The 27,774-nt window shown below is 37.0% G+C and overlaps 4 protein-coding genes, 1 non-coding gene and 2 pseudogenes across 10 annotated transcripts in view; 3 read left to right on the plus strand and 4 right to left on the minus strand.

Annotated features, from left to right (window-relative positions):
- LOC125862153 (small ubiquitin-related modifier 1-like) overlaps window positions 1-8,867 on the plus strand; it is a 105,068-nt gene extending 96,201 nt beyond the window's left edge. For both annotated transcript variants that reach the window (XM_049542160.1, XM_049542159.1), the window contains exons 2-4: window positions 4,343-4,439; window positions 8,332-8,481; window positions 8,612-8,867. In XM_049542160.1, the coding sequence (XP_049398117.1) occupies window positions 4,356-4,439; window positions 8,332-8,481; window positions 8,612-8,677 (300 nt within the window). In that variant the 5' untranslated portion in view covers window positions 4,343-4,355 and the 3' untranslated portion in view covers window positions 8,678-8,867. The remainder of the gene's footprint in view (window positions 1-4,342; window positions 4,440-8,331; window positions 8,482-8,611) is intronic.
- On the plus strand, window positions 1,052-3,446 carry LOC125862116 (clathrin coat assembly protein AP180-like). Its single transcript, XM_049542113.1, has one exon. It carries the CDS (start codon window positions 1,199-1,201, stop codon window positions 3,380-3,382), a length of 2,184 nt encoding a protein of 727 aa, XP_049398070.1. The 5' UTR covers window positions 1,052-1,198; the 3' UTR covers window positions 3,383-3,446.
- Window positions 8,868-9,856: 989 nt separating the features above from the next.
- LOC125862113 (receptor-like protein 52) lies at window positions 9,857-12,858 on the plus strand (annotated as a pseudogene).
- A 1,622-nt stretch (window positions 12,859-14,480) lies between these two features.
- On the minus strand, window positions 14,481-17,873 carry LOC125862115 (putative late blight resistance protein homolog R1B-16; annotated as a pseudogene).
- Window positions 17,874-18,881: 1,008 nt separating this feature from the next.
- Window positions 18,882-27,774, minus strand: part of LOC125862143 (uncharacterized) — a 339,538-nt gene continuing 330,645 nt past the window's right edge. The window contains exons 2-11 of one of the 5 annotated variants that reach the window (XR_007446021.1): window positions 23,209-23,276; window positions 23,034-23,090; window positions 22,776-22,873; window positions 22,047-22,116; window positions 21,808-21,856; window positions 21,638-21,726; window positions 21,458-21,505; window positions 20,328-20,387; window positions 19,905-20,219; window positions 18,882-19,023 (exon numbers count right to left, since the gene is read on the minus strand). Coding sequence is in view for 3 of the 5 variants with exons in the window: in XM_049542148.1 (XP_049398105.1) it covers window positions 20,109-20,219; window positions 20,328-20,387; window positions 21,458-21,505; window positions 21,638-21,726; window positions 21,808-21,856; window positions 22,047-22,116; window positions 22,776-22,873; window positions 23,034-23,090; window positions 23,209-23,268 (642 nt within the window). In the remaining 2 variants the exon portion in view is untranslated. Of the gene's footprint in view, window positions 19,340-19,447; window positions 19,508-19,904; window positions 20,220-20,327; window positions 20,388-21,457; window positions 21,506-21,637; window positions 21,727-21,807; window positions 21,857-22,046; window positions 22,117-22,775; window positions 22,874-23,033; window positions 23,091-23,208; window positions 23,313-27,774 lie in introns of those variants that run through there. The other 4 variants (XR_007446020.1, XM_049542148.1, XM_049542147.1 and 1 more) reach the window with 4 other exon arrangements.
- On the minus strand, window positions 24,052-24,137 carry TRNAM-CAU (transfer RNA methionine (anticodon CAU)). The gene is given in 2 exon segments: window positions 24,052-24,087; window positions 24,100-24,137. It is a non-coding gene; the product is annotated as a tRNA-Met (tRNA).
- On the minus strand, window positions 24,788-27,708 carry LOC125861638 (putative late blight resistance protein homolog R1A-3). Its single transcript, XM_049541495.1, has 2 exons — window positions 25,099-27,708; window positions 24,788-24,961 (listed from the first exon to the last, which is right to left on the minus strand). The coding sequence occupies exons 1-2, from the start codon at window positions 27,706-27,708 to the stop codon at window positions 24,788-24,790; spliced, it is 2,784 nt and encodes a 927-aa protein (XP_049397452.1).

The following is a 27,774-nucleotide window of genomic DNA, read 5'->3' on the forward strand; positions in this document are numbered from 1 at the left end:
AATTTGTATTTGATTAATCAATTTGAAAAACACTTTTATTAATATTATAGAACACAAAAAAATGTTTTTGACCAAAGTCCCAAAAGTGCTTCTTGGGAAAATTTTCGGCTTTTAAGAAAAACAACTTCTGGTCCTAGATTTTTAACTTCTGAATCACAATATTTTTGCTTAGTTCTAGATAGATTATTCTATATATAATTTTTTTTAACCAAACACAAAAACTTAGCGAGAGCTATTGAATTCTATCGAACCATTAATTATAATTGTGGCTCCATCATACCTCAAAACCACTTATCTTTTTTTTCTTTTTAAAAACTTATTCAAATTAAAATCACAACCCTTTAAAATAAATATTTTTGACTTCACAATACTCTATTAGTCATGGATTAGATAACCTGCAATTATTAGCTGGTTATAAATTAGTTTAATTTTCATATCATATAATTAGAAGATTCACATGAATGCTCAGCACGTTCAACACAACATATCCTTTCATCTCTTTTCCTTTTTTTCTTGTTGTTTTTTCTTTTTCCTTTCCTTCCTTTTGGTAGTATCTCATATACTCTAGGATTGGTTCGATAATAAATTACACCGTATATATAAAATATTTTAATTTTTTTTGTGTACATATATATATTTTGAATCCTTTGAATATAAGATTAAACGTTGACTCAATGGTTGAGACTTCTGAATTCAAATCCAAAACGCTTCATTTTTATTTTCAAACCTTCTTAATCCGTCGATAACTCTACACGTGTATGGATGTGAGTGGCTAATGCCTTAGTGTTGGTCACGTTTGTACATTGTAAAATTTTAAAAAAATGTTAGGCTGAGAGGAATACAAGGAGTCCCTCTCATTCTTCACAACACAAAGTGAACTCCAATAACCAAAATCAATTCAGAGAGGAAAAAAAAAAGAAAAAAAATTTCCAACTAATTTTTTCAACTAACTTTTCTCTCTCTCCCTTCAACCAAAAACTTCTCATCAATCTTGAATCCAAAAAAAAAAAAGTACATTTTTACAATCTTTTTTTTTCAAGATTTCAAGAAGTTAACAATCCTAGTGCCTCCAAATCTTGTGTTTTGTTCTGTTTGTTGATCATAATCGCGTTTTTTTAGTTGCGAATGTGATCATTTTGGTGTTTGAATCAAGAAAACCACGCATTAAATCGAAGTTTTGAAAAAGAGAAGGTAAATAATGCCAAGCAAGTTAAAGAAGGCAATTGGTGCAGTAAAAGATCAAACAAGCATTAGTCTTGCAAAAGTTTCAAGCAATACTTCTTCAACTCTTGAAGTTGCTGTCCTAAAAGCCACAACACATGATGATGTACCTATCGATGATCGATACGTTCAAGAAGTCATCAAACTTGTCTCATCCAACAAGGCTTACGCGGCTGCCTGTGCTCGTGCCATTGGCAAACGCATAGGCAGAACGAGGAACTGGATCGTTGCCCTCAAATCATTGATGCTTGTCTTAAGAATCTTCCAAGATGGTGATCCTTATTTCCCTCGAGAGATCCTTCATGCTATGAAACGTGGAGCCAAGATTCTTAATCTTTCTAGTTTTCGCGATGATTCAAATTCTAGTCCTTGGGATTTCACAGCATTTGTTCGTACATTTGCTTTGTATCTTGATGAACGTCTGGATTGTTTCCTTACTGGAAAGCTTCAAAGAAGATACAATAATCGCGAAAGAGAGAATTCAAGTAGCCATATTTATAGGTCTACTGGTAGTAGTCGAAGAAGGGGTGATGAACCTGTTCGTGACATGAAACCAGTAATGCTGCTTGACAAGATATCGTATTGGCAACGATTGATTGAAAGAGCAATAGCTACAAGACCAACAGGAGCAGCTAAGACAAATCGTCTTGTCCAAATCGCGTTGTATGCTGTTGTAACAGAGAGTTTTGATCTTTACAAAGATATCTCAGATGGTCTTGCACTTGTTCTTGATAGCTTCTTCCATTTACCATATCAATCATGTGTAAACGCCTTCCAAACTTGTGTCAAAGCTGCTAAACAATTTGAGGAGATCAGTGCGTTTTACTCTGTCTGTAAAACCATAGGCGTTGGCAGGACATCAGAATATCCAAGTGTGCAAACAATCTCAGAGGAATTGATCGAAACGTTGCAAGAGTTCCTCAAGGATCAATCTTCATTTCCAGCTCATACCCAAAGCAAACCACATTTGCTTCTTCCAGGCACCGGTGGTGGTTCCTCAAGGACCACGAGCAGCAAACGTGATAGTTATGGTTGTCAATCAGACTTTTCTGTGACCACAGGAACGACTGAGCCATACTCGGAGAAGAGTACTAATACTTGTGTTGATTCACGCTGCACATCATTAGAAGATCTAATAAGTGCAACCGAAACATGGAAGAGTCCAGCTAATATTTCGATTGACTTGGAGGCCTATTCAGATATTCAATTTGAGAAGCAGTTGCATGAAAAGGATGACTCGGGGTCTACTCATTCGTTGCCCGTATCAAACTCCATGGCTGATCTTGTATCCTTACCAGATTTGCAAGAATATGATGAAGACGAACAAGAAGCTGAACTTGAACAACACCAGAAACAGAATCCATCATTAGATTCTACTAGTTCAGCTAAAGGATGGGAACTCGTGTTAACTGAGGCAATCCCATCAACGTCCTTCAACGCGTTCCCTGAGCAACAAAAACCGGATCATTTGTCAGGAAACGAAATGAGAGGGATGATAACACCATCAGCATCTTTCAACGCGTTCCCTGAACAAGGACAAGAAAATGTACCTACAAATGAAGCAGAGGTTTCTTCAAGCAATGGATGGGAACTTGTACTGTTCGAAAACATTCCACAAACACAATCAACACAACCCGTTGTCCCTAGTACCACGAACAACAACAACAACAACGTTAACAGCTTCAGTTTCGCCACTTTGGATGACTTGTACAATCAGAATCAAACTCCATTTTATCCGAATAATAGCCAAAACTCACATTTCACCCATAGTACAAACAACTTTTTGTATGATCAAACTCCAGCGCCTCAACACTACAATCCATTTCTACAAGACACATCAATGGAGTTGGCTATGGTACCGGTCACGAGTGCACCTGCTCCGTACCCAACTCTGACCACGAATTCTTCGTTTTCATTTCCAACGTCTACTGACATGTTCACATCATCAGCACCAGCACCTACATTTCAAGCAACTCCAACTTTTAGTGCTCAGAATCACACTACAGGGCCAATGCAGAGTACTAATATGGACGACCCGTTCGCGACATTTTCGAGTAGTGATCAGATGTTTAATGGCATCAAGAATGAGCAGAATTTGATGCAAGAACAACAATTATGGTTGCAGAACCAAAACAAAATCATAGCTAAACATAGGGCTTGATTGATATACATGTGTTAAATGAATAAATCTTGTTGTTATGTTTTACAAAATGATTTTGTGTTAATTCACCTCCCTTTCATTACATTAATTGCATGCTTTTTCGATCGAGTTTTGTCTTTAGAAAACGTTCTTGGTGGAAAAAAAATGTGAACGAAGGATCCCACTGAATTGAATTGGTTCCATGAATCTACGAAATGGTGAGAACTCTTGATCTCGATATCGTTTACCAATTCGAAAACTTTGTATTTGAATTGATGTCCTCTCATTGATTCTTCCTAAATTGCGCAGATTTATTTATCCTAAAGATTTAATTTCAATTTGAAATAAGATTATGTGTAGTAGCAAAGTGAGAATTAAACTATTTGAGGGCAAAATATTGTTCTAAAGTAAGTATTCAAGTATAATGATCTCTTGTATAACTAGCATGTGAGCCAAAGGACGAGTGACCCTGGTATGATTTGATTTAACATTAAATTTAGTAGGTTAATATACAATGACCAAAATAAAAACAAGTAACAATTTATAGAAAAAATTTACCATTTTCCTACTTTCCTTTCTTTTTTGAAGTTTCTCGATCTTTTGACTAAAAATATAGGTACAATACTCATTTCACCATGAACTTTGGTAAAAAAGCTTTAAAATATAACACATTGATAGATCCTTAACTACAAGTTAACACTTCACTTTTGTGGGTGCATATCTAGGCACCTCAACTCGTACACTCCAACTTACAAAATGATCATCTAGGAGATTTTACTCGTTGGTGTCAATTGGGGGTGGGGGGGGGGGGGGGGGGGNTCTACGTATGCACACTCAGAATTGGAGCGTCTTTCTATATATTATATATGACAAGCTTTAAACTTGATGGACCATTTTGGACTTTTTCTACTATATAAAGATAGAACCAGACCATCAATTTACATAAATTTCATTTTTCTCCATTAACAGAGAGAGAAGAAGAAAAAGAGGAAAAATGTCGGGAGTAGCAGGAGGGGAGGAAGACAAGAAGCCCGCCGGCGATCAGTCTGGGCACATCAATCTCAAAGTCAAAAGCCAGGTTTTTCTTATCATCTCATTAGGGTTCTCTTCTATCGCCGTATAATTTAATTAGGGTTTTGTCGATGAAGAAAACGAGTGTTGGAGTAGGTTTTACAGAGTAGCATAAGAATAATCATATGAATCTTTTCAATTTTGAAAAAAATTGGGTCAAATAGAGAGGAATAGATGCGTATAATTGACCTGATTAGCTTTTGGGTTGAGGGGTTGTTGATTAACAACAACAACAGTGTAATCCTACAAAGTAAGGGTCTGGGGAGGGTAAAGTGTACGAAAGATCTTACCTTTACCTTGGAGGTAGTGTTGATTGATTGATTTGAATGAATGAATGGTTGATTATGCTTATTTACACTGTTTTAAGGTTAGTGATATTCCTTTGCTACTTCTTTCCTTGGCTAATGGAAAAATTCTTCTTTTTTACTCACAAAATGTGGTTTGGGAAGGGTAAAGTGTACATAGACCTTACCTTTACATTGGAGGTAGTGTTGATTGTTTCATTGATATGAATGAATGTTTGATTATGCTTATTTACACTGCATTAAGGATAGCGATATTCCCTTGCTACTTCTTTCCTTGGCTAATGGGAAAAAATCCTTCTTTTTACCCGTAAAGTGTGGTCTAGGAAGGGTAAAGTGTATGAAAACCTTACCTTTACCTTGGAGGTAGTGTTGATTGATTGATTGATTTGAATGAATGGCTGATTATGCTTATTTGCACTGCATTAAGGTGTTAATTACTTTTATTCCATGAATTGCGTGGCTATATTGTTTAAAAAAATCTTTAACACTCATTTGAGTATTATTAACTTAACTTGCTTTCGTGTAAAAACTAGAAATTTGGATGTTCCCCTATTCCAAGCCTGGGTGGGAAGAGTTGCAGTTGTGTTGATGGAAGGTAGCAGGTACTTGTGGAATATATAGAAAAGAAATCAGAAATTTGGAAGGAAAAAACTTAGGAGTTGTTTGGTAGGGTGTATTATATAGGGTGTATAAGAATATCTTTCTACTAAATGTTAGTACGATGTTTGGTTGTAAATTTTAGTCTGGTATGCATTAGTATATATACACCCTATTTAGTACTATTCTTACACAGTAAACCATGACATAAACAATACGCGGTACTATTCCTATTTTAATATACCATGTTCAGTTAATACAACAAACTAAACAATCGATAAAAAATAATACCAGCATAACTAACCTCAAAATAACTAATCTCAACATTAATACATCCTGTTTAGTGCTATTCTTATGCACCCTCCCAAACGACCCCTTTATTTCTAACTGGTTATCTTTGACTCTTCCCAGATTACTTTTTTTTGAGAAAAGGGTAACTTTGTATTCATAGAAAAAATTCATCATCCAAGAAATGATGAGTTGGAAACTTACATCCCATAGTGTGATGGGCCCATCCCATACAGTTTATCAGATTACAAGTTTCATAAGAACTCTGCTACTTCTACCCCCCCAGCAAATCTTGTTTACACCAAAAAAATAGAAGACTAATACAGTTTGTTTTAATCCTCTGACAAGTAATTTTCTGTCCTTCAAAGCACCTAGTGTTTCTTTCCTTCCATATGGACCACTAGATACATGATGGGATTAGCTTCCACCGTTCTTCCTTTTTACCTCTGCTTCCAACTCCTAGCCAACTGTTCAGAAGCTCCAATGCAGTCTTTGGCATCACCCAACTAACCCCCAAAATGCATAAAAACCTATTCCACAAACTGGTAACTATTTGGCAGTGTATGAATAGATGGGTGTTCACTTCAGCTTCCTGTTCACACATAAAGCACCTTGAGCAGATTTGCATGCCTCTTTTCTGTAGGACCTCGTGAGTGAGACATGCCTTCTTGATTAGTAGCCAAACAAAACATGAAACTTTCAATGGACATTTCACCTTCCAAAGCAGTTTCCAGGGCCATCTTTCAGTTCGTGAGACATTATGGTTCATCGTCCAGTAGCATGATTTCACTGTATAGACCCCTTTGTTGTGTATCTTCCATACTGGCTTATCAGAACTCTCAGAAGTACCTGGGAAATTATTAAGGACCCCTAATAACATAGCAACCTCCTCGATTTCCCAATCATTAAATGCTCTCCTAAACAGCAGATTCCAGCCATTTTGACTCCATACTTGTGCCACAGTGTCATTGTTTTGTAGACTCAATGTATATAGGTGAGGAAATAGGTTTCTCAAACTGTCCTCCCCTATCCATATTTCATTCCAGAACTGTGTCTTCATTCCATCCCCAACACTGATGCATATGTTGTTTCTAAAATGTGGCCATATTCTGCTAATGGTCTTCCAGACACTGCATCCAAATGCGCCCATAACCTCTTAAGTTGTCCATTAGTAAACCATACTTTCCTGCTATAAATCTCCTCCATAAGGCTCTATCTTCAGTACAGAATCTCCATAGCCATTTTTGGAGCAAACAACTGTTCTGAAGACTTAGGTTTTTAAGTCCTAAGCCTCCTTGGTTTCTGCTGAGTGTGAGAGTATCCCATTTTACCAAGTTGTAGCCTCTCTTTTCCTTGTTGCCTTGCCAAAGAAAGGATCTCCTTAGCCTATTTATTTTCTTCTCAATGTTCTTGGGAATTGGAAATAGGCTCATCATATAAGTAGGCAATCCATCCAGTACTGACTTGATGAGGGTTACCCTGCCACCTAGTGACAAATACTGGCTTTTCCATCTGGCTAGTTTCTTCTCACATCTCTCCAACACCACATTCCACACTTCCAGCTCTTTGTTCTTGGCACCCAAAGGTAGTCCCAGATACTTTGTTGGTAATGCATCTACTTGGCAACCCAATGTCTTAGCTAGCTCAAGAAGATTGTCAACTTGGTTGATAGGGAAGAGATGACTCTTCAACCAGTTGACATGGAGGCCTGAAATGCCCTCAAAAATAGTGAGTATAGCCCTTATGTGTCTTATTTGTGTCTCCTCTGCCTCACAGAATATGAGAGCATCATCAGCATAGAACAAATGTGTGATCTCCAACTCCTCCCCTCTCCCATCAAATGCACTAAATCCTCTCAACCACCCATTAGTTTTTGCCTTCCTGAACATATGATTCAACCCCTCCATGGCTATTAAGAATAGGAAAGGGGACATNACTTTGTGCTAATGCTTTATGAGTTGCCAGTGAGAAAAATATTAGTTGTACATATTAGATTTTAGTCTATTGTCTGATTACAGTTTTCTAAGATCAGAGAGAGAGCCCCTGTAATTGTCATGTTGGATCGAGGTATATTATCTTTTCTCGAGATTTAGATACTGTTTTTTTTCCATCAATGCTAAACTAAGATATTCTGGTCTATCTTAACAAAATGCTGCAAAAGATTATGACAATTGCTGGCTTGGTTTCTCAGTCATCAATGGTATACTTGGTAATGCCTGTTTTAATTATCTGGCCTTAGTTGAGGTTGTTTCCAAGTTGTGATCTGCTTCTTATTCTTGGAAAGTCAACTTGGAAGTGGGTGTGTCCATTTGATTATGTGGATTTAGTGATAAGGGATTGTTATTCGCAATAGTGATTTACATGTGGCCTTTTTTTCTTCATGATACGCCAATAACCTGGGACTTACCTACTTCTTGAGCTTTTTGAATCTTACTTTCTATTGCCAGGCCATACAATGTTTCTTTTGACTATACACATTTCATTAAACTCAATATCATATGCAATTTTGTTGATTTTGCGTAGTTGATGAAAAAATTACTAGTGGACCTTTTTTTTTCTTCGTCTTATCTTTTATTTCCATCCCTTACTGCTATTATGAAAATGGGCTGCTCACTAAAATTTTCTGGAAAATGGCCTTCCCCGCATGTATCAATGACAAGGAGGAAAATGATGAGAGAACTTTGTATTTGACTTGTTTTCTGGTTGCAGGACGGGAATGAAGTCTTCTTCAGGATCAAAAGAAGCACTCAGCTGAAGAAATTGATGAATGCTTATTGTGACCGACAGTCTGTGGATTTCAATTCAATTGCCTTCTTGTTTGATGGTCGTCGTCTTAGAGCAGAACAGACTCCAGATGAGGTCCCTCTCTCTCTCTCTCTAAATGCACACACACGAAAAGAATACCAAAAGAGGGTTGTGCATCTGTTGATGTTGTCCTTAACAATTGTGATTAATTTATTTTTTCTTACAAATTTCCTCCTTTTTGCAGCTGGAGATGGAAGATGGTGATGAAATTGATGCAATGTTGCATCAAACCGGAGGCACAACTCTTTGAGTCTCCTTCTCTTTTGTTTCTGTGGATGTAAGACTTTGTGTTTCAAGATGGTATTGGACTTAGTGAAATGCTGGTTGGCAGCTTTAGGACCTTTAGAGTGTAATGAATGAGATCATGTTTGCTTACTTTATATTGAACTTAATCGCTAATATAACTTGACATGAAAGTCATTACTTGCTTCACCTTTCAATTTTCTGAAGATGACATGAATGCAGAGTCTCGGTTTCTTGTAAATAACCCTTCCCAACCCTCAGAAAAGATCAGAAGCTTGGTGACGAAAAAAATTCACGTGCAGCCAGCTTGCACCTCGTATGAGATCACAGTTTGGTCCATTACCTCTAGTTTAACATCTGTGTATGGTTTCTGTCTTACTGGTAGTTTTTTTTGGAACTAACCCCCAATGTGTTAGTCAAGTGGTAAAAGTGCAACATGTGATGTATTGGTTAAGTGCATGTTGTGTGAGTTCGAATCTTGGTGCTAACAAAAAGCCCGGTATTTAAGGGGTAGAAGAGTAGATGTATGGACCAGTTGTCACAGAGTATCGAATCATTGTATTGCCTGTCCATGGGAGACGAAGGACGGTGATCTTCCATGCCAGCATGACGCCACTCTAATGTCACACCAAAGAGAAGCATGGGCAGCTGAGTAATATTTTTAGCTACATGGGTAAAGGCAAATCATTTGGACAATTGTTTGTACCATGTGGGAAGTTTGTGCATAGTTTCCCTTGATTTTTAGTGCAGTCAAAGAAAGGACTCAACTTTGAAAGATAAACATGCTGCCAAATTAATTGATGGTGGTCAAAAATAATTGCTAAAGAAAAGGACATTAAAGTTGGGTCAATCTTTCAAAGTTTAACCAGTGACCACGACTTTCCATTGTTTCACTACTAAAGGAAATATTTATCCCATGATGTCCAGCCAGCTTTCAATACTTGCATTCGTTCTAGTAACAACATTCCCACTTTTATTATCACTTCTGGTACTGGTAGGGCCACTTCCAACGCGGTATGCTCATACCAATTTAAACTGATCACATCTGAATTAAACCCTCAAATTCATACGCGTTTCTATTTCATTATATCCATGCATCTTTGATACACAAAAAAATTGTGGTCCACCTCTCTCTCTCTCTCTCTCTATATATATATATATATATATATATATGAGAACCCTTTTAATGTAAAAGCTCAAAAAAGTTGTATTATTGTTCTTGAAACCAAGTACTCTACCTATTAGACATGACAACTTCTCGCAGTACCTTCCTTTACATTCTACTTGTGCTTCTTCTTTTTTCACTTCCATTCACAATTACATCATCAGCAACAACTGAAGCTGAAGCTCTTGTCAAATGGAAGATGAACTTATCTTCTGCTTCTTTCTTGGATTCATGGTTCATTTTGAATCTCGGAAACTTGTGCAATTGGACATCTATTGTCTGTAATGCTGGTGGAACAATTTCCGAGATCAATCTTTCTGATGCAGGCCTCTCAGGCACTCTTGATCAGCTTGACTTCACTTCATTTCCGAGTCTCACAAGTTTTTCTCTCAATGGCAACAACTTCAGTGGATCGATACAATCAAATATTGGCAATGCTTCTATGCTCACTTTCTTGGACCTGAGCAACAATTTCTTGGAGGGTGTCATACCAGAAGAGATTGGGAAGTTAACACAACTTGAATATCTCAGCTTTTATGACAACGAAATCATTGGTGTTATTCCCTACCAAATAAGCAATCTTCAGAAGGTATGGCACTTGGATCTTGGATCAAATTTTTTAGAAACTCCTGATTGGTCCAAATTGAGGAATATGCCTATGTTGACATATTTGAGCTTTGGTTACAATGAACTAACATTAGAATTCCCTGAATTTGTACTCTGTTGCTATAATCTGACTTACCTCGATTTGTCAATAAACCATTTGAATGGTTCAATCCCAGAAACACTATTCACCAACTTGGATAAGCTTGAACACCTCAATCTTTCATCTAATTCATTTCAAGGTTCATTGTCACCAAATTTTACCAAGTTGACCAAGTTAAAAGAACTTCAGCTTGGTGTCAACATGTTTTCTGGCATAATTCCTGATGAAATTTCTCTGATTAGCAGTCTTGAAGTTGTTGTACTTTTCAATAATTCACTTCAAGGAAAGATTCCATCTTCTATAGGTAGACTTAGAAATCTTCAACAACTTGATCTTCGAAAGAATCGTTTGAATTCAACCATTCCTTCTGAGCTAGGCCTTTGTACTAACCTCATTGTCTTGGCTCTAGCAGAGAATGCCCTGCAAGGATCATTGCCTATATCCTTGTCTGCAGTGACCAAGTTATCTGACTTGGGCTTGTCTGATAATTTTCTTTCTGGTGAGGTTCAATCATATCTCATTACCAATTGGACTGAGCTGACATCTTTGCAGCTTCAAAACAATTCATTTTCAGGGAAAATTCCACCTGAAATCAGCCAGTTGAAAAACCTCGTATATCTTTACCTCTATAGTAACAATTTCACTGGTTCCATTCCCTATCAGATTGGTAAGTTGCAAAACTTGCTGGAGCTAGATGTGTCTGACAACCGGCTTTCAGGCACAATACCTCCAACCATTGGAAACCTGACCAATATAAGGGCATTGTATCTTTTTCGGAACAACATCAGTGGAACCATTCCTTCTGAGATTGGCAAATTGACATCTCTTCAAACCCTTGACCTCAACACTAACCGGTTTAGTGGTGAGCTGCCCGACAGCATTTCTAACCTCGGCAGTCTGAAGCTTCTTGAGTTCCTTTCTCTTAGTAACAACCAGTTTTCAGGTGTGATCCCTTTGTCTATTTGCAATTCGACATCACTACGAACTCTAATTTTCGCAAGAAACAATTTCAGGGGAGAGATGCCACAATGTTTGGGTAATATCAGTGGCCTCTCCATTTTGGATATGCGCCACAACAATCTTTCTGGGATTCTTCCAACAAGTTTTGATATTGAATGTTCACTTAGAACCTTCAACTTTCATGGAAATGAACTACAAGGGAAAATCCCTCGATCTTTAGCCAATTGTAAAGAGTTGCAAATTCTTGATTTAGGAGACAATCACCTCAATGATACATTCCCCATGTGGTTGGGAACTCTATCAATGTTGAAGGTTTTAAGTTTGAGATTGAATAAATTGCATGGACCCATTAGAACTTCAAGGATTGGAAACATGTTTCCTGGTCTTCGAATATTAGATCTCTCTCGCAATGCCTTCACAGGAAACTTGCCGACAAGTCTATTTCAACATTTGCAAGCCATGAAGACAACTAATCAAACAATGAAGGCACCAATTGAAGGAAGCAACTATTACCAAGACTCGGTAGTTGTTGTAATGAAGGGACACATCTTTGAAGTTGTGAGAATCTTGTATTTATACACGAGTATGGATCTTTCAAGTAACAAATTTGAAGGACTTATTCCAAGTATTATGGGAGATCTCATTGCACTTCGGGTGTTGAATTTGTCTAACAATGGGTTGCAAGGTCATATACCGCCATCACTTGGAAATTTAGCGGTAGTAGAATCATTTGACCTTTCATTCAACCACCTTTCTGGAGAGATACCGGAACAACTTGCTTCTCTAACAAGTCTTGCAGTGTTAAATCTCTCCTACAATCATCTTGAAGGATGCATTCCTCAAGGACCTCAATTTGCTACATTTCAGAACAATTCATATGAAGGTAATGATGGATTAGATGGATTTCCAGTTTCAAAAGGTTGTGGTAATGATCAGGTATCAGAGACAAATTATACCATATCTGCACTAGACGAACAAGAAAGCAATTCGGAGTTTCTAAATGATTTTTGGAAAGCTGCTCTTATGGGCTATGGAAGTGGACTATGTATTGGATTATCCATAATATATTTCATGATCTCAATTTGAACTCCAAAATGGCTAGCAAGAATCATGGAAGAGTTGGAACACAAAATTATTATGCAAAGTAGAAAGAAGCAACGAGGTAAAAGGCATTACAGAATAAGAAAATAATTGCTTCTAGACAAGTTACCAACTGAGTATTCAAGTTAAGGTCTATGCTGATTTTTAGTATATAGTAATATATATATATATAGTTTCGTTACAACAACAGCTAATCGATACTTTATACTTGGTATATTTTTCTTTCCAATAATTTCAGTATGTAGATTATATTGAATCCTAAGAAAGAAAGTTTTAAGTATCTTGGGTCTGTAATCCAAGGGAGTGGTGACATCGACGATGATGTCACACATCGCATTGGGGTTGCTTGGATGAAATGGAGGCTTGCCTCTGGAGTATTGTGTGATAAGAAAATTCCACCTAAACTTAAAGGTAAGTTCTACAGAGTGGTAGTTAGACCGGCCTTATTGTATGGAGCGGAGTGTTGGCCAGTCAAGAACGCACATGTTCAAAAAATGCATGTTGCGGAGATGAGGATGTTGAGATGGATGTGTGGGCACACTAGGAGCGACAAGATTAGGAATGAGGTTATCCGGGAGAAGGTGGGAGTGGCCTCTGTGGTGGACAAGCTGAGGGAAGCGAGACTGAGATGGTTTGGACATGTGAAGAGACGGAGCGCAGACGCCCCAATGAGGAGGTGCGAGGTGCTGGTGGTAGAGGGTACGCGGAGGGGTAGAGGTAGGCCTAAGAAGTATTGGGAAGAGGTGATTAGACAGGACTTGGCTCTGCTTCACATTACCGAGGACATGACTCTAGATAGGAAGGAGTGGAGGTCGCGTATTAAGGTTGAAGGTTAGTAGGGTTAGCGTGTTGTCTTCCCTTGCGAGGGTATGTGTTGTTAGCGTTTGGAGTAGTCCTAGCCTTATGCTGTTTACTGCGTTTCACTCCTCACATTACTTTCTTGATGTTATTGTCTCATTTGTTGATTATACACATTTTCTGTATTGGTTGTTATGTTTTATATATTTCTCTCCTTTCACTTAGATTTGATGTACTTGAGCTGAGGGTCTCCCGGAAACAGCCTCTCTACCTCCACGAGGTAGTGGTAAGGTCTGCGTACACTGTACCCTCCCCAGACCCCACCTAGTGGGATTTCATTGGGTATGTTATTGTTGTAGATTATATTGAAAAGAACTAGTCTTAGTTGATGACTTAAGCTATAAAGATATAACTATAACATGTATGGAGGAGGAATCATGTACATAAAACTAGATATATTTTGGTGAAAAAGGTGGTTCTTCATCAGAGATAAGTTTTTGATACTATTACAGATAACTATGTTCTGCATAGCTATTCTAATTTTACGGCGTACTGGGGATTAACAAGTGTTCATCTGGATTTTATTCCGATGTGTATATGTTGAAGAAATATCACTGAGGATATGTCCCACATGCTACAGTAGGATAAGGTGAAGCTTTATCAGAATATTACTTTCGAGAAGGAGTCTGTGCCTATTTTAGACAGACAAGTCTAGAAGTTGAGGTCAGAAGAGGAGGCGTCGGTGAAAGTGCAATGAAATCATCATTTGGTTGAGGAGGCTACTTGGGAGACTGAGTAGGACATGCAGAACAGACTGTGTTAGATACAATTCTAAACTTATTCGAGGATGAACATTTGTTTAGGTAGGAAAAAAATAGCACCCTTTTCCCTATTTGAGACTTTCTGTAGGTTCGTATGTTGCTAAAATTGAAGAAATAAGAAGAACTGAGTCAGAAGAACTGTCTTTTATTGAACTTCAAACTGTTAAGAAGTAAATACAGGAGCATTACAACTGAAATTGAAAATGGAATGGCTAAATAACAGTCAACATGACTAGAAAAGTAGTAACATAAGAAGTAAATGAAGGAAGGTGATATCTTACAAGGCTAGTGGATATGGACCTCAACAGAACTTGCATACTCGTCTTGAATGTCCTGTTGAATTTGCTTGGTGGAATTCTCAACAGATTTTGAACACCTCCTTATATCAATAAGAGCAAGTGTAGTTATATCTGCAAAATCTTGAGGAATTGAATCGAAAGCAAAGCAACGTTCAAGAAACAGTCTTTCAAGGCATGGAAAGTGATCACAACTAGCTCTCCAGTACTGAATGTCTGAATAACTCAGTATCAACAACTTCAAACAAGGAAAACCTTCATCAACTACTTCCAATTCCTCTCCTTTGCAGGCATTATGTGCAAGTTTGAGGGCCTCGAGTTTGGGTAACTTACTAAGAATGCTCAAATCCTTCCACTGCAAAGTAGTACCGGAAAAAGCTAAATTCTTAAGGTTTTGTGGAAAAGCATATGGAGGAAGTAGGATCAGATCTGGAACAACATTTTCAGGAAGCGAATGCTCCATCAGTTCCATCATTTTCGTCTGAAAATAACACCTGAAGGTGTAATGCATTCAAGAAAATAAGCAACATATCGACTAGCAGAATCATTCAGACAAATTTCCAGTTTCTCGAGCTGATCTAAGCAGCAGAAAATCACAGAACAACAAACTATCAAAGTCTTTCCCCACGCCACGTATTTGAAACTTCTTTAAATTGGGAAACAGACTAAAGACAGACCTTGTACAATACCTCGGATTCCATCCAGCAAGACTTTGTAAATTTTTCAGAACCCATCTTTTCTATTTAGGCTTGTGATACATTCTCTCAGAAGATGTTTTTTGGAGTATTTGGAGGGAAAGGAACAGAAGATGTTTTGAAGGTCTATCAACTCCTTTACATTCTCTCAAAGCGGAATGCCTTATGTGTCTGTACAGTTGGGTCAATTTGTCCTATGTAGATTCCCTGGATAGCTTTTTAACTTTTGTTGGTTCCTTAGTTTTAGCATAATTGTACTAGAGCCAGCAGACCAACTGTTATTGCTTCTACTTTTGTAACTAATTTGCATCTTCTTGATGCCTTCAATGGAACATTTACTTCATCAAAAAAATATAGACTTGTGATACCGCAAGTAGTACCATCCCAAATAGAGGCGCCTTCATCGCGGCATTGCCAGAATTCCTGATGGTAATATCAAAGGATGTTCCCCATCTATGGAAAATGGAAGGTTAAGTATAAAAGTCTGCAGATAACATAGGCCAGATATTGATGAAGGAACATCTATTAATGAGGGAATCTCTCGTCGTTGATGGTGCTGCAAGGCAGAGGGGCTCTCTCGTCGTAGATGGTGCTTCAAGTAAGGAGAAAGAGTCAAAGCTAGGTATCTCAAGTGAATTAAATCAAGTATCTCACTGGGAAATGCAGAACATCTCATTAAAGCAAGATCTAGTACCCTTACAAGCTTGAAGCTCAAAAAATTCTGGCATGAGCTCTCGTTGTCCACGAAACAGGAAAATAGAATGAGCATCACTGTTACCACATCTAGTCAATTTTTCTGCGATTATATTGTAAAACAGGGTTAAATTGGATGCTGATCCGACCTCAACTCTTGGAGGAAAAATGCATGGGTTCTTGTTCACATGGATTTTGATCATTGTTTCTTTTAATAACATTCACAAAATTCATGTTTTGAGCTTCTCTCAAGCAGAGTTCACGCGTCACACCATGCATTCCACAACTCTTGATTTTTCCATCAAAGCTCAAGTTGTGTATGGATATTGAACTTCTATCAATAAGTGCTTTTAGACAATTTTCTGTTACCTCTTCAACACTTTTTTTTTTTTTTTTTTTTTTGAAATTGGTAACTTTGTTACCTCTTCAACACTTTTTGGTCTCTTCTACCTTCAAGAAGCCTTCTACAACTCATAACTCCATAAGTTTATCAACAAAAATCACTTCATCCTCCGGGAAGATTGCAAAATACAGAAAGCACGGTTTTAGGTGACGAGGCAAGTGATGGTAACTCAAAGCTAGCACTGTCATGCATTAGACTTCAAGATCAGTGCTTACTGCTAAACTTACATTCTCAGCAACACTTCTCCAAACGTTCAATGTTTTACCACTTTTCGAGAGAACTCCAGCAGTTGCAACAATTGCTAGAGGTAATCCTCCGCATTTTAATGCAATTAGCTTCCCAAGTTGTTCAAATTCTGGGGGAAACGAATCTCTCACAACAAAGACCTTTTCATACAGTGAACTCCAACTTTCATCAAAATTCATGAGGCACATTTGAAAAGGAGGAATACCTGAGCTAGCATATTCAGCTACTCCCACATTCCGAGTAGTCATGAGTATTCGGCTTCCATTATTACAGTCTGGGAAACATAGTTTTATATCATCCCAAGCTTTTCTAGTCCATATGTCATCAATGACTACCAAGAATCTCCCCCTGCCTTTTAGAAGCTTTTGCAATCAATATGCTAGTTGCCTATCCTCTTGACACTTATCATCAGATTCATCAGTCTTTACACTAATACAAGAAAGAAGGGTTAAGAGTACATTTCTCACACAATGCTCTTGTGAAACAGTAGCTTTTGCACGAACGTCAAAGTGAGACATAATGAATGAATCATTGTAAATTTTGTTAGCCAAAGTTGTTTTACCGATGCCACCCATACCTACAATTGAGACAACTTCTAGTCCACTTGCTCCTCTGGCAAGTTGATCCTGCATCATCTCGAAATCATTTTTATGGCCAACCATCGGCTCCACAAAATGTTGAGATGTACTACTGGCGAAAGCCAAGTTATTTTCTTCTGCATCTTTGCTTTTGGTGTACATTTTCTGCATTTCCATCCACTTGTTCACCGTGGAATCAACGCGCCCTACTACTTGTTTCAAGAGAAAATGAAGTTTCCAAAAAGCTATTAATTCTTGAAATTGGATTTTCAACATTTCTTGATTCCAAATCCACTATCTTTTTTTTTTTTTATGACAAGGGAAACCCACAGCCGCTACCCTTTGGGTGCGCACGGGGTAAAACCTCCGCTCCTATGCAATAGCTCGCAAACCACATAGGAGAGGTAACCCGCACTAGGCAAGCCCAGTGCGACGAGCTAGACCCAGAAGCAAACCCCTTGCTTTCGCTAGCAAGGGGTTTCGAACTTGAGACCTCCAACATGGAAGTCCCAAGCCCAAACCACTGGAATTCAAGCTCTACGACTTTTGTGCTGCATACAAGCTCTAGGACTTCAGCTTCCAATCTTTTCAATGCTTCAAGATCACCTGTTATATTGCAAGGTTTCTCATAATAGCTCTCAGGGATTCAAGCTTCTTATAGAACAATTGAAAATTATATCGAGGAACTTCCATCGATTGTTATATGGTTCTCATAAGACAAGTAATAGCAACATAAGCCATTTGTCCCTCTTCTCAATCAAAAGAGTCTCTCTGAACTCAAAAGGCTAATTTCACAGTATACATAAAAGAACTTATCAAGAAGACTGGTTGCTAATTGTTCCAACTAACATACTTTTCAATAATTCATGATATAAAATTGAGTGTCCACTAAGATAAACAAATAGGACATAACTTTTTTTTAATCAATTTTATCTTAAACATACCTTTTGCTCTAAAACCTCATCCTATTAGAGAGTAACAAGTAACAAACACTTTTATTTAGTTAATTATGTCGTAAGAACACATCTCCACCCGCGACTCATCTAAAACTCACCCTACTAGAGAAAGCACACTTAGTAATGCTTTGTCATAAGCCAAGAGCGTGTACGACCATCTCAAAGCTTAAACTATTAGAGAGAACACAATTTGATTTGGTTAATTATGTCGAGACGATCCAAAAGTAGAATCACTCTGATACTCCGTATGTTTATTTTTACTTGTCTACTATTTCAAATATAAATTTTCATTTTTGCTTGTCACTTTTAATTATGTCCACGAGACAATTATTATTTTTCCATGTTTTACCCTTAACATTAATTACTTATGACCTAATACTAAACATTAATTAATAGGGGTAGTATGGTTAAATAGTCATATCAATAGATGTGTCTGAGATTTTACTAGCATCTCTTATGCATACTGCTACAACAACCTACACAGTGTAATTACACAAGTAGGGTCTACGAAGGATAGTGTGTACACAGACTTACCCCCCTACCGTGGGAGGTAGAGAAGTTATTTCCAATAGACCCTCGGCTCAAGAAATTAATAGGAGTGAAGAAACCTAGGCAAAATACTAACAAGGCATGAGAAAGCATTATGAAAAAAGAAAAAAAGGAACAGTAACTAGAATAAAATAATACGATGATCGAAATACAAGGAACAATAAATAGTAACATGTATGGAAGAAACAAGAAAGTACAAGAGTAATACTACAACTACTAGTATGGAAGGATAAGTGAGACAACATTCAACTCTATACTACTAACATTCTGCATATAGCTACTTTCATAATATACTAGAGAGATCTTTCTTGTTTTCTTTGAGGAACAAAATGCCAGATGTACTAAGATTATAATTTATAAGTGACTTAAGACACAAGTCCCTCAACCTTTGCTAATAGAATAGAACTAAGAGCCCCGGAGGCCAAAGTAGTTTGCAGACGCGTGCATGGTACAAAATACTCTTTACTTCCTTTTTAGAACTATACTTGCAACAACATGAGAATCCATTATCCATCCTGCTCCCGTTCAGAAATGGGGTGTCCTTAATTTTACATGCATCATCATCTCTGTATACTTGTTATTTTTATAATACTAGAGAGATCTTTCTTGCTTTCTTTGAGGAACAAAACGCCACAGGTCCACAGCAATGTCAACCTCCTTTTTCTTGTGAAATTTGTACAGTTTTGGCACATCATACCGAAGCTACAATTGAGAGAGAGATAAAGGCACAAAACATTCATAAGGCAACATTGAATTTCACTGAACATCAATAGCATGCAAAATGCTGAATCTGATTGTTTCGATGTGTACCTCACATATAACTTCAGCACTTCTTGCATTATAATCTCGCAAGGCTGCTCTTTTCACATGCTGTTAAGACCATACACAAATGCCAAATCACGACCTAGATCAGAGCACTCTTGTGCGCAGAAACATGGAATGAACTTCATAAATTGTATGCAGCTTTACTTGTGTAACAAAAGAAAATTTAGAACAACAAACAAGGCAACACGTTTAGTGCGNTCGAAATACAAGGAACAATAAATAGTAACATATATGGAAGAAACAAGAAAGTACAAAAGTAATACTACAACTACTAGTATGGAAGGATAAGCGAGACAACATTCAACTCTATACTACTAACATTGTGCATATAGCTACTTTCATAATATACTAGAGAGATCTTTCTTGTTTTCTTTCAGGAACAAAATGCCAGATGTACTAAGGTTATAATTTATAAGTGACTTAAAGACACAAGTCCCTCAACTTTTGCTAATAGAATAGAACTAAGAGCCCCGGAGGCCAAAGTAGTTTGCAGACGCGCGCATGGTACAAAATACTCTTTACTTCCTTTATAGAACTATACTTGCAACAACATGAGAATCCATTATCCATCCTGCTCCAGTTCAGAATGGGGTGTCCTTAATTTTACATGCATCATCATCTCTGTATACTTGCTATTTTTATAATACTAGAGAGATCTTTCTTGCTTTCTTTGAGGAACAAAACGCCACAGGTCCACAGCAATGTCAACCTCCTTTTTCTTGTGAAATTTGTACAGTTGTGGCACATCATACCGAAGCTACAATTGAGAGAGAGATAAAGGCACAAAACATTCATAAGGCAACATTGAATTTCACTGAACATCAATAGCATGCAAAATGCTGAATCTGATTGTTTCGATGTGTACCTCACATATAACTTCAGCACTTCTTGCATTATAATCTCGCAAGGCTGCTCTTTTCACATGCTGTTAAGACCATACACAAATGCCAAATCACGACCTAGATCAGAGCACTCTTGTGCGCAGAAACATGGAATGAACTTCATAAATTGTATGCAGCTTTACTCGTGTAACAAAAGAAAATTTAGAACATCAAACAAGGCAACACGTTTAGTGCGAAGAGATCTAGGGGAATCATAACAGCTATAAACAAGAACCAAATACTTGCTTTAGTAATGTAACTAATCATGTTAAAATAAATGACTTAATATTGGGACACAAAGGTGTAGCCTAGTGGTCATTGGTTAATGATGTGGAATGAAAACCATACAGACCAGGGCTTGAACTCCAAACGCTATGAGAACTGTTCTCATCTGTCCAAATCATAGTGCACGGAGTCACTCAATACATGTACTAGTCGCTAGTCGCAAAGCTGACACAAGCACCAATGTTTTGAAAAAGGATCTAAATTTGGGATGAAATAGCATTGTCTCAATGAAGCTTTCCTTTCCCCCGTTGTATAATGTTTCAGCCTCCATTCACTAACAGACCAACCTCTTTAACTTTCTACTTCAAAAACCATAGACTTTGTTCAATTCCATCTTCTTCAACGCGGTTCCATTAATTACGGAAACACCAACAACAATTATTTCAAAGGCAATGGCTACTTGCTTGACGATGTTTCATTTAATAAGGTTCCTCTTCCCTTCCCTTCCCTTCCCATCCACCCTCGCCCCAACCAACAACAACTAAGTAAACCAAAAGTATACTACTTTTTTTAGTTATAAATGGTAAATCTAAGCTTCTTTATTAGTTTAGTGCTAGAAAGAGTAAATTCAACATTCAGAATAGGAGTTTAACATTCAGATAACTGTATTGATAAAAGGCATGCCTTGATAAAATCAGCAACTTTTCTTCTTCTTTTTTTGTTTTGTTTTTATCAAGAAGTGACAGCAACTTAATTTACGTCAGCATGATTTATGAGCACCACAAACTCAAGAAAGTTCATATTTAAGCTATTTACAGTGGATGCTACACATATTTTTTTTTCACCAATCAATCCCTTTGTTGTGGGAAGACAGTATGGAAAAACTTACTTCTCTAGTTGTGGTTTTATGTAAGGAATAAACTGCTTGAGAAGCAACCTGATACATTGATAAAACCACACATTAATCTAGGAATAGATGGGGCCAAAGTGCCAATGCAAACAACAAAACAGGATATTGAGCAAATAATATAAATCTTGGATACCAATTATATGGAGAGCACCACCGTACCTTCATCGCCGAAGAGAGGAAGTCCATGTCAGCACCTTTCCTCCGTGTTCCAAAAGGTGGATTCATAACCACAGTTTCAACAATCTGACCTACACATAGTGGAATATCAATGAGCCGAGAGGGAGAGAGATATTTTCTTTCGGGACTGAAAAGTGAGGTGAAAAAGATACCTCTCCATTTTAAGTTGCTGATGTCGCATTGAATAAAATCCATGTCTAGCTGCAGATGAAATAGTTCAAGAAATGTATGAAACACAAATTAGCACAAGTGTGATTATACATGGAAGGCTACATATATCCATCAAAACCAATGTAAAAAAGACTCAGCCTTGAACGCTTTCTCAACCTTGCAACTGAAGAAGGAAAACCAAAAAAAAATAAATAAGTGTTATCACATAAATGAATAATACCTCAAGCTCATCGGCATTTGCATATGCAATCTCAAGAGACTCGGCATCAATATCAAGCCCAATAACACTTCTGTTCAAAAGAAAGACTACGTCAAGAACAAGCATATATAGGGAACCATAGCAATCTGAAGGGAGCTACATATGCCAAAGGGTGGTTAGTCGAATACCCTTCACCAGAACAGTATATATAGCCTATAGGTCAATGTTAATTTTATACATATATACTAAATCCTAAACACCCTTAGTGAAATTCTTGACTTCAACAATGTTGGGGTGCACAACAAAACACACCTCATGTAATCCCACAAGTGAGGTTTGGGGATGATAGAATGTATGCAAACCTTACCCTAACTCGTAGAGATAGAGAGATTGTTTCCAATAGACCCTTGGCTCAAGTAACGTATCTCAAAGCAGTTTGAAAAAGAGAAAACAAAAATGAAAGCAGTAACAATCATCGAAATAAAGAGCTAGGGGAAGCACAATATGATAACTGAACCAATGAAAACAACATATAATACTAAAATCAAAGAATATACGATAGTAAGAGAGTAATAACAGCAATACTAATAAGGGGACTTGACAACGCTCAACTACCTACTAACATTGATAACCTCTCCTACTAAATTACAAATAATAATGCTGGGATGCACAAAGATCATACATATACCAACTTCACACAACACTAAAGTTCAACAAAAGAAACAAAATTTAGAGAGAGCTAAAACATACTCAGCTCCCAAAAGACCAGCAGCAAGGCCTAATGTACCACAACCACATCCAAAATCTGCAACCACCTTACTGTTCACATCCTCAAATGAATTCTCAGCCTAAAAAGATTAAATTTTTTTCACAAAAAAACCCAAAAAGTTAAAAATAAAGATACCCTTTTAACCTTTAAACTAAACTTAAAAAGAAAAACACAAAAAAGAGGGTATCGGCATAAGAACAAGAAGAAGAAAAAAGTGGGAATATAGAGAATTTACATACAGTGTAAAGCATACGAGAAGCAATGTGGGCTCCAGTAGGATATTGTTCTAGTTCAATCTGTTATAGCAAAAAAGATCATTTTTTTACCAAAATTAGTAATCAAGAATCATAAAAATTGGGGGAAAAAAAGTGCATAAAGATGTATATTTTGTTTAAAGATAAAGAAAAAGGGAACCTTTGGGGTTGAGAATTGTTCAAGAGAACCAAGACAACTTTCTAATTGCTTCAGCTTCATCTTCACCTTTGATGCCTGCTAAAGCTTCTACTGTGTGTCTGTGTGAAAAAAGAGACTTTTTGTGATGTTTTTTTTTTTTTTTTTTTTGGACTTGAAAATCCCTAAGCCCAATTTGAATTGAAACAAACCAGCCCAATACGTTTGTAGAAGCGTAGAAGGGGTCATTTGCACTTTTAGCCCTATTTTTGTGTTGGTTTTTCGGGAGCACAAGTTCATATTTTTGTATTATAATATTTTACAAGTTATCCTTATACGTGATTGTTTCTTAAAAAATTTATGCCTCTTTTGGCATAAGTTTGATTGCTTAAAAAGATTGTCTTGATTCAGAATACGAGGATCAAACTAAATAATGTTTTGTGTGAATTTGGATATAAGATTGAATTAAAGTTTACATAGTTAGAAATTACAAAAAAGTACTATAAATCAATATAGTTAACAATTTAAAATATTTAGAAAGTGTTTGAAAAAACTACGATAAAAAAATATCCTTCCAATCGTTCAAATAGTAACTAAACTAGTCTTTTTGGGATAAAGGGAGTAAATATCATCTCATCAAAGAATTTTTTTGGATGTAATGACTTCTACACAATTGATTGAATTATATAGATATCCTTTCAGCATAGGTCATCGAAAGAACCCCGGAGACCCATCAAAGTGTGAAAGTTAAGATTCTTAGAAAACGAATATCTCTGCAAAGAGTGCATAATTGAATGGATGAGTTACCTTAATAAAGAAATAAAGTTTAGTTCTTTTTTTTTGGAATTTAAAATTAAAAAAAAGTAATGGGGTGAGAGAGGCTCGAACTCTCGACCTCAGGATAACTCTAATTGCTATGAGACCTACGCGCTAGCCAACTGCGCCACCACCCCTTTGTGTCAATTCATTAAGAAATATTTAAATAACATTATAATTTATTCTTTAAAAAAAATAAAATAATAAAAATAAATAAAAATTGTCTAATTATCAACTATGTACATCAAAAGTGTTGTGGAGAGGTAAGGATTTCCCTGTCTTTAACTAGACTTTGGGTTCGAGTTTTGAGAATGAAATGAACATTGGTAGGAAAGTTTTACTCGTAAAGTGAGATTTATCGATATGAATAGGAATCAAGAAGTTCAAAACGGATATAATGAAATATTGATATGAATACGAATCAAGAGTTTATTGTATGAGAAAGACTCTTTTCCTCTGGAATTAGAATAACTTGGGAAGCAAATTGCATTAAAATGATTGTGATGACGATCAAATTTTGCACAGTCTAGTTGTCTTCATTCCCTCAACATTTCTAGCTAAACAGATATTTGAACATAAATTTTCAAAATCTATAACCAAACGTTATATGAGAGAAGTAGACCTGTAATCTGTATAAACAATTAAGGAAATGAAAACTTCTCATATAGTGATTGTAAACAACTGCTCGTTTTGTATTGATTGAACAGAACTAACTTCTCATATAAGCTTTGAAGTACAAAAAAATGAGAATATTAATGTAGGCCTTCTCATTTTGTTGATAACTTCTTCACTGCCTCTCTAATAGGCGTTGAGTGGTTTCTTTAGGTGCCCGAGAACTTCCAGCTTTTAACATCACTCTGGGATCGACAAACCGATAATTGTCAAGATATTTAGGAGGGTGCCTTTCTCTATTATCGCGTCGTGACCCTTCCTGCTGGGTTAGCTGGTTTGTTACTATGATCTGCAAATTTCGTTTGCTTATTATACAGAAACTTTGAAAGACCATAAAATAGAGAAGAATATAGTCACATTTTATCTCATTAGATGAAGATAGTAAATCAACTAAAAAGATAGGCTTAATTGAAAGGATTGACTAACACTGATACAGACCTCAACAGAACTTCCATAGCTGTCTTCAATTTCCTGCTGAATCGTCTTGGCAGAGTTCCCAACAGATTTTGCACAGTCACTTACATGAATCAGCTGAAGTGTGGTTATGTCTACAAAATCCTGTGGGATTGAATACATGCTCCAACAACGGTTAATGACTAGTCGTTCAAGTCGTGGAAAATGATCACTACTAGCTCTCCAGTTATGTAAGTACAAATGCTTCAATTGCAAGAACTTCAAGTGTGGAAATCCTTCCTCACCTACTTCCCAATCAGTACCAATGCAGGCATCATATCCTAGTTTTAGGGCCTCGAGTTTAGGCAACTTACCAAGAATCTCCAAATCCTCCCAATGCAAACGAGTACCTGTAAAAGCTAACTTCTTAAGGTTCTTCGGAAAAGAACCTAGAGGAGGAAGAATGAAAGATGTATCATATATTACTCTTCCAATCATCTTTCTAATCTTAAATTTCAATTCTGTAAGCTGATCTAAGCAGCAAAGATCATCGAAGACCTTGTCCTTTCTTATGTAGTCTTCTTGGATACCACATATTTGCAACTTCTTTACATTGGGAAGTAGTCTAAAGATCGAAGAAGTACACGATAAAGGATTCAATCCAGACAGACATTGCAAATTTCTCAGAAGCCAGCTTCTCCCCATAGACTCATTTAAGTAATTCCAGTCTAAAGAAAGGTGTCTCAATTGAGACATTTTGAAAATTCTCGATTGTAATATGAAAGGTCTTGTATACTTCCATGCAAGAGATGTTGGAAACTTAAGTATTAAAGTTTGCAAATACTGAAGTCTAGTTATTGATGGTGGAATGCAAATATCCCGATCATTAGAAGACGAGTAAACACACAAAGCTAGATATCGCAAGTGAAATAGTTCAACTATGCAAATGGGAAAAAAACGCCACACCAACGAAGCAAGATCTAGTACTCTTAGTACCTTGAAATGCTTCAAATGTTGCATCACTGTTGAGCTTGAGGGATCTTCAGTAAAAAGGAGAACAGAATAGGAATCATTATTACGAACCATCGACAGCTGACTGGCAGCAAGTTTGGATTGCTTTGATCGGATACTTATCCGAACTCCCCTTGTGGAAAAATTCCTGGATTGTTCACATGGAGTTTCATTATCCATCATTACATTCACAAAATTTGTGTTACGAGCTTCTCTCAAGCAGAGTTCACGGATCACATCATGCATTCTGCAAGCTTTTATTTTTCCATCAAAACTACTCACACTGTGGACAAATATTAAATTTCTATCTATAAGATCTTTAACACATTTTTCTGCCACTTCTTCTATGCTTTTCATCATTTCTGCCTTCAAAAACCCCTCTGCTGCCCATAATTTCACAAGTTTATTAACAAAAATCACTGTATCTTCCGGGAACATTGCAAAATATAGAAAGCACGCTCTTAGGTGATTTGGCAAGTGATGGTAACTCAATGCCAAAACTCTCATGCATTGAACATTATGATCTGTGCTTACCACTGAACTTACATTCTCGGCAACACTTGTCCATTCATCGAATGCTTCACCAATTTTGGAAAGAAGTCCAGCAATAACAACAATTGCTAGAGGTAATCCCCCGCATTTAAGAGCAATTTGCTTCCCAAGTTGTTCAAATTCAGGGGAGAAACAGTTTTTTACAAAGACTTCTCTCTGCAGTAACTTCCAACTTTCATCAAAATTCAGGAGTCGCATTTGATTAGGAGGCTTACCTGAGCTAGCATATTCAGCTACTTCCATATTCCGAGTGGTCAGCAGTATTCTGCTTCCACAGTTACAATCTGGGAAACATAGCTTGATATCATCCCAAGCTCGTTTGGTCCATATGTCATCAATGACTACCAAATACCTCCTCCCTTTTAGACTTTTTTGTAATCGGTCAGCTAGTTGCCCATCATCTTGATGCTCATCGATCTTTCCACTAGTAGAAGAAAGAAGACTTAGGAGTACTTTTTTCGCACAATACTCTTGTGAAACAGTAGCTTTTGCACGAATGTCAAAGCGTGACATTATGAATGGATCATTATAAATTTTATCAGCCAGAGTTGTCTTACCGATGCCCCCCATACCTACAATTGAGACAACTTCAAGTTCACTTGTTCCTCTAGCAAGTTGATCCTGCATGATCATCTCGAGTTCATTTTCATGCCCAACCATCATATCCTGAGGCTCCACAACAGGTTGAGACATCGATGTAGTACTAGCAAGATCCAAGTTATGTGCTTCTTCATCTTTGCTTTTGGTGTACATGTTGTGCATTTCCATCCACTTGTTCAGCATGGAATCAATGCGTCCTACTGCTTGTTTCAAGAGAGAATGAAGTTTCCAAAAAGCTATTATTTTTGAAATTGGATTTTTAACATTTCTTGATTCCAAGTCCAAAATATCTTCTGTAGTGCATACAAGTTCTATGATTTCAGCTTCCAAGCTTTTCAATGCATCAAGATCTCCCGTGTGTTTCTCCAGAATAGCTCTCAAAGATTCAAACTTTTCATAGAATGATTGCAAATTACATCCAGTAAGTTGAATAGATTGTTGTATGGTTCTCATAAGACAAGTAATAGCAGCATAAGCCATGTATCTCTTATGTGTATGTATGTATATGTGTGATACAATTGAAACTTTTACAATGTCCCTTAATAC

Source organism: Solanum stenotomum, chromosome 4 (assembly GCF_019186545.1).
Source record: "Solanum stenotomum isolate F172 chromosome 4, ASM1918654v1, whole genome shotgun sequence".
Lineage (NCBI taxonomy): Eukaryota > Viridiplantae > Streptophyta > Magnoliopsida > Solanales > Solanaceae > Solanum > Solanum stenotomum.

Bases quoted from the DNA above. Each gene is read 5' to 3' on its own strand.
- LOC125862116 (XM_049542113.1), top strand. From the start codon at position 1,199: ATGCCAAGCAAGTTAAAGAAGGCAATTGGTGCAGTAAAAGATCAAACA.
- LOC125861638 (XM_049541495.1), bottom strand. From the start codon at position 27,708: ATGGCTTATGCTGCTATTACTTGTCTTATGAGAACCATACAACAATCT. The intron at 24,962-25,098 runs GTTAGTCAATCC...CGAAATTTGCAG, and splicing joins CTGTTGAGGTCTGTATCAGT to ATCATAGTAACAAACCAGCT.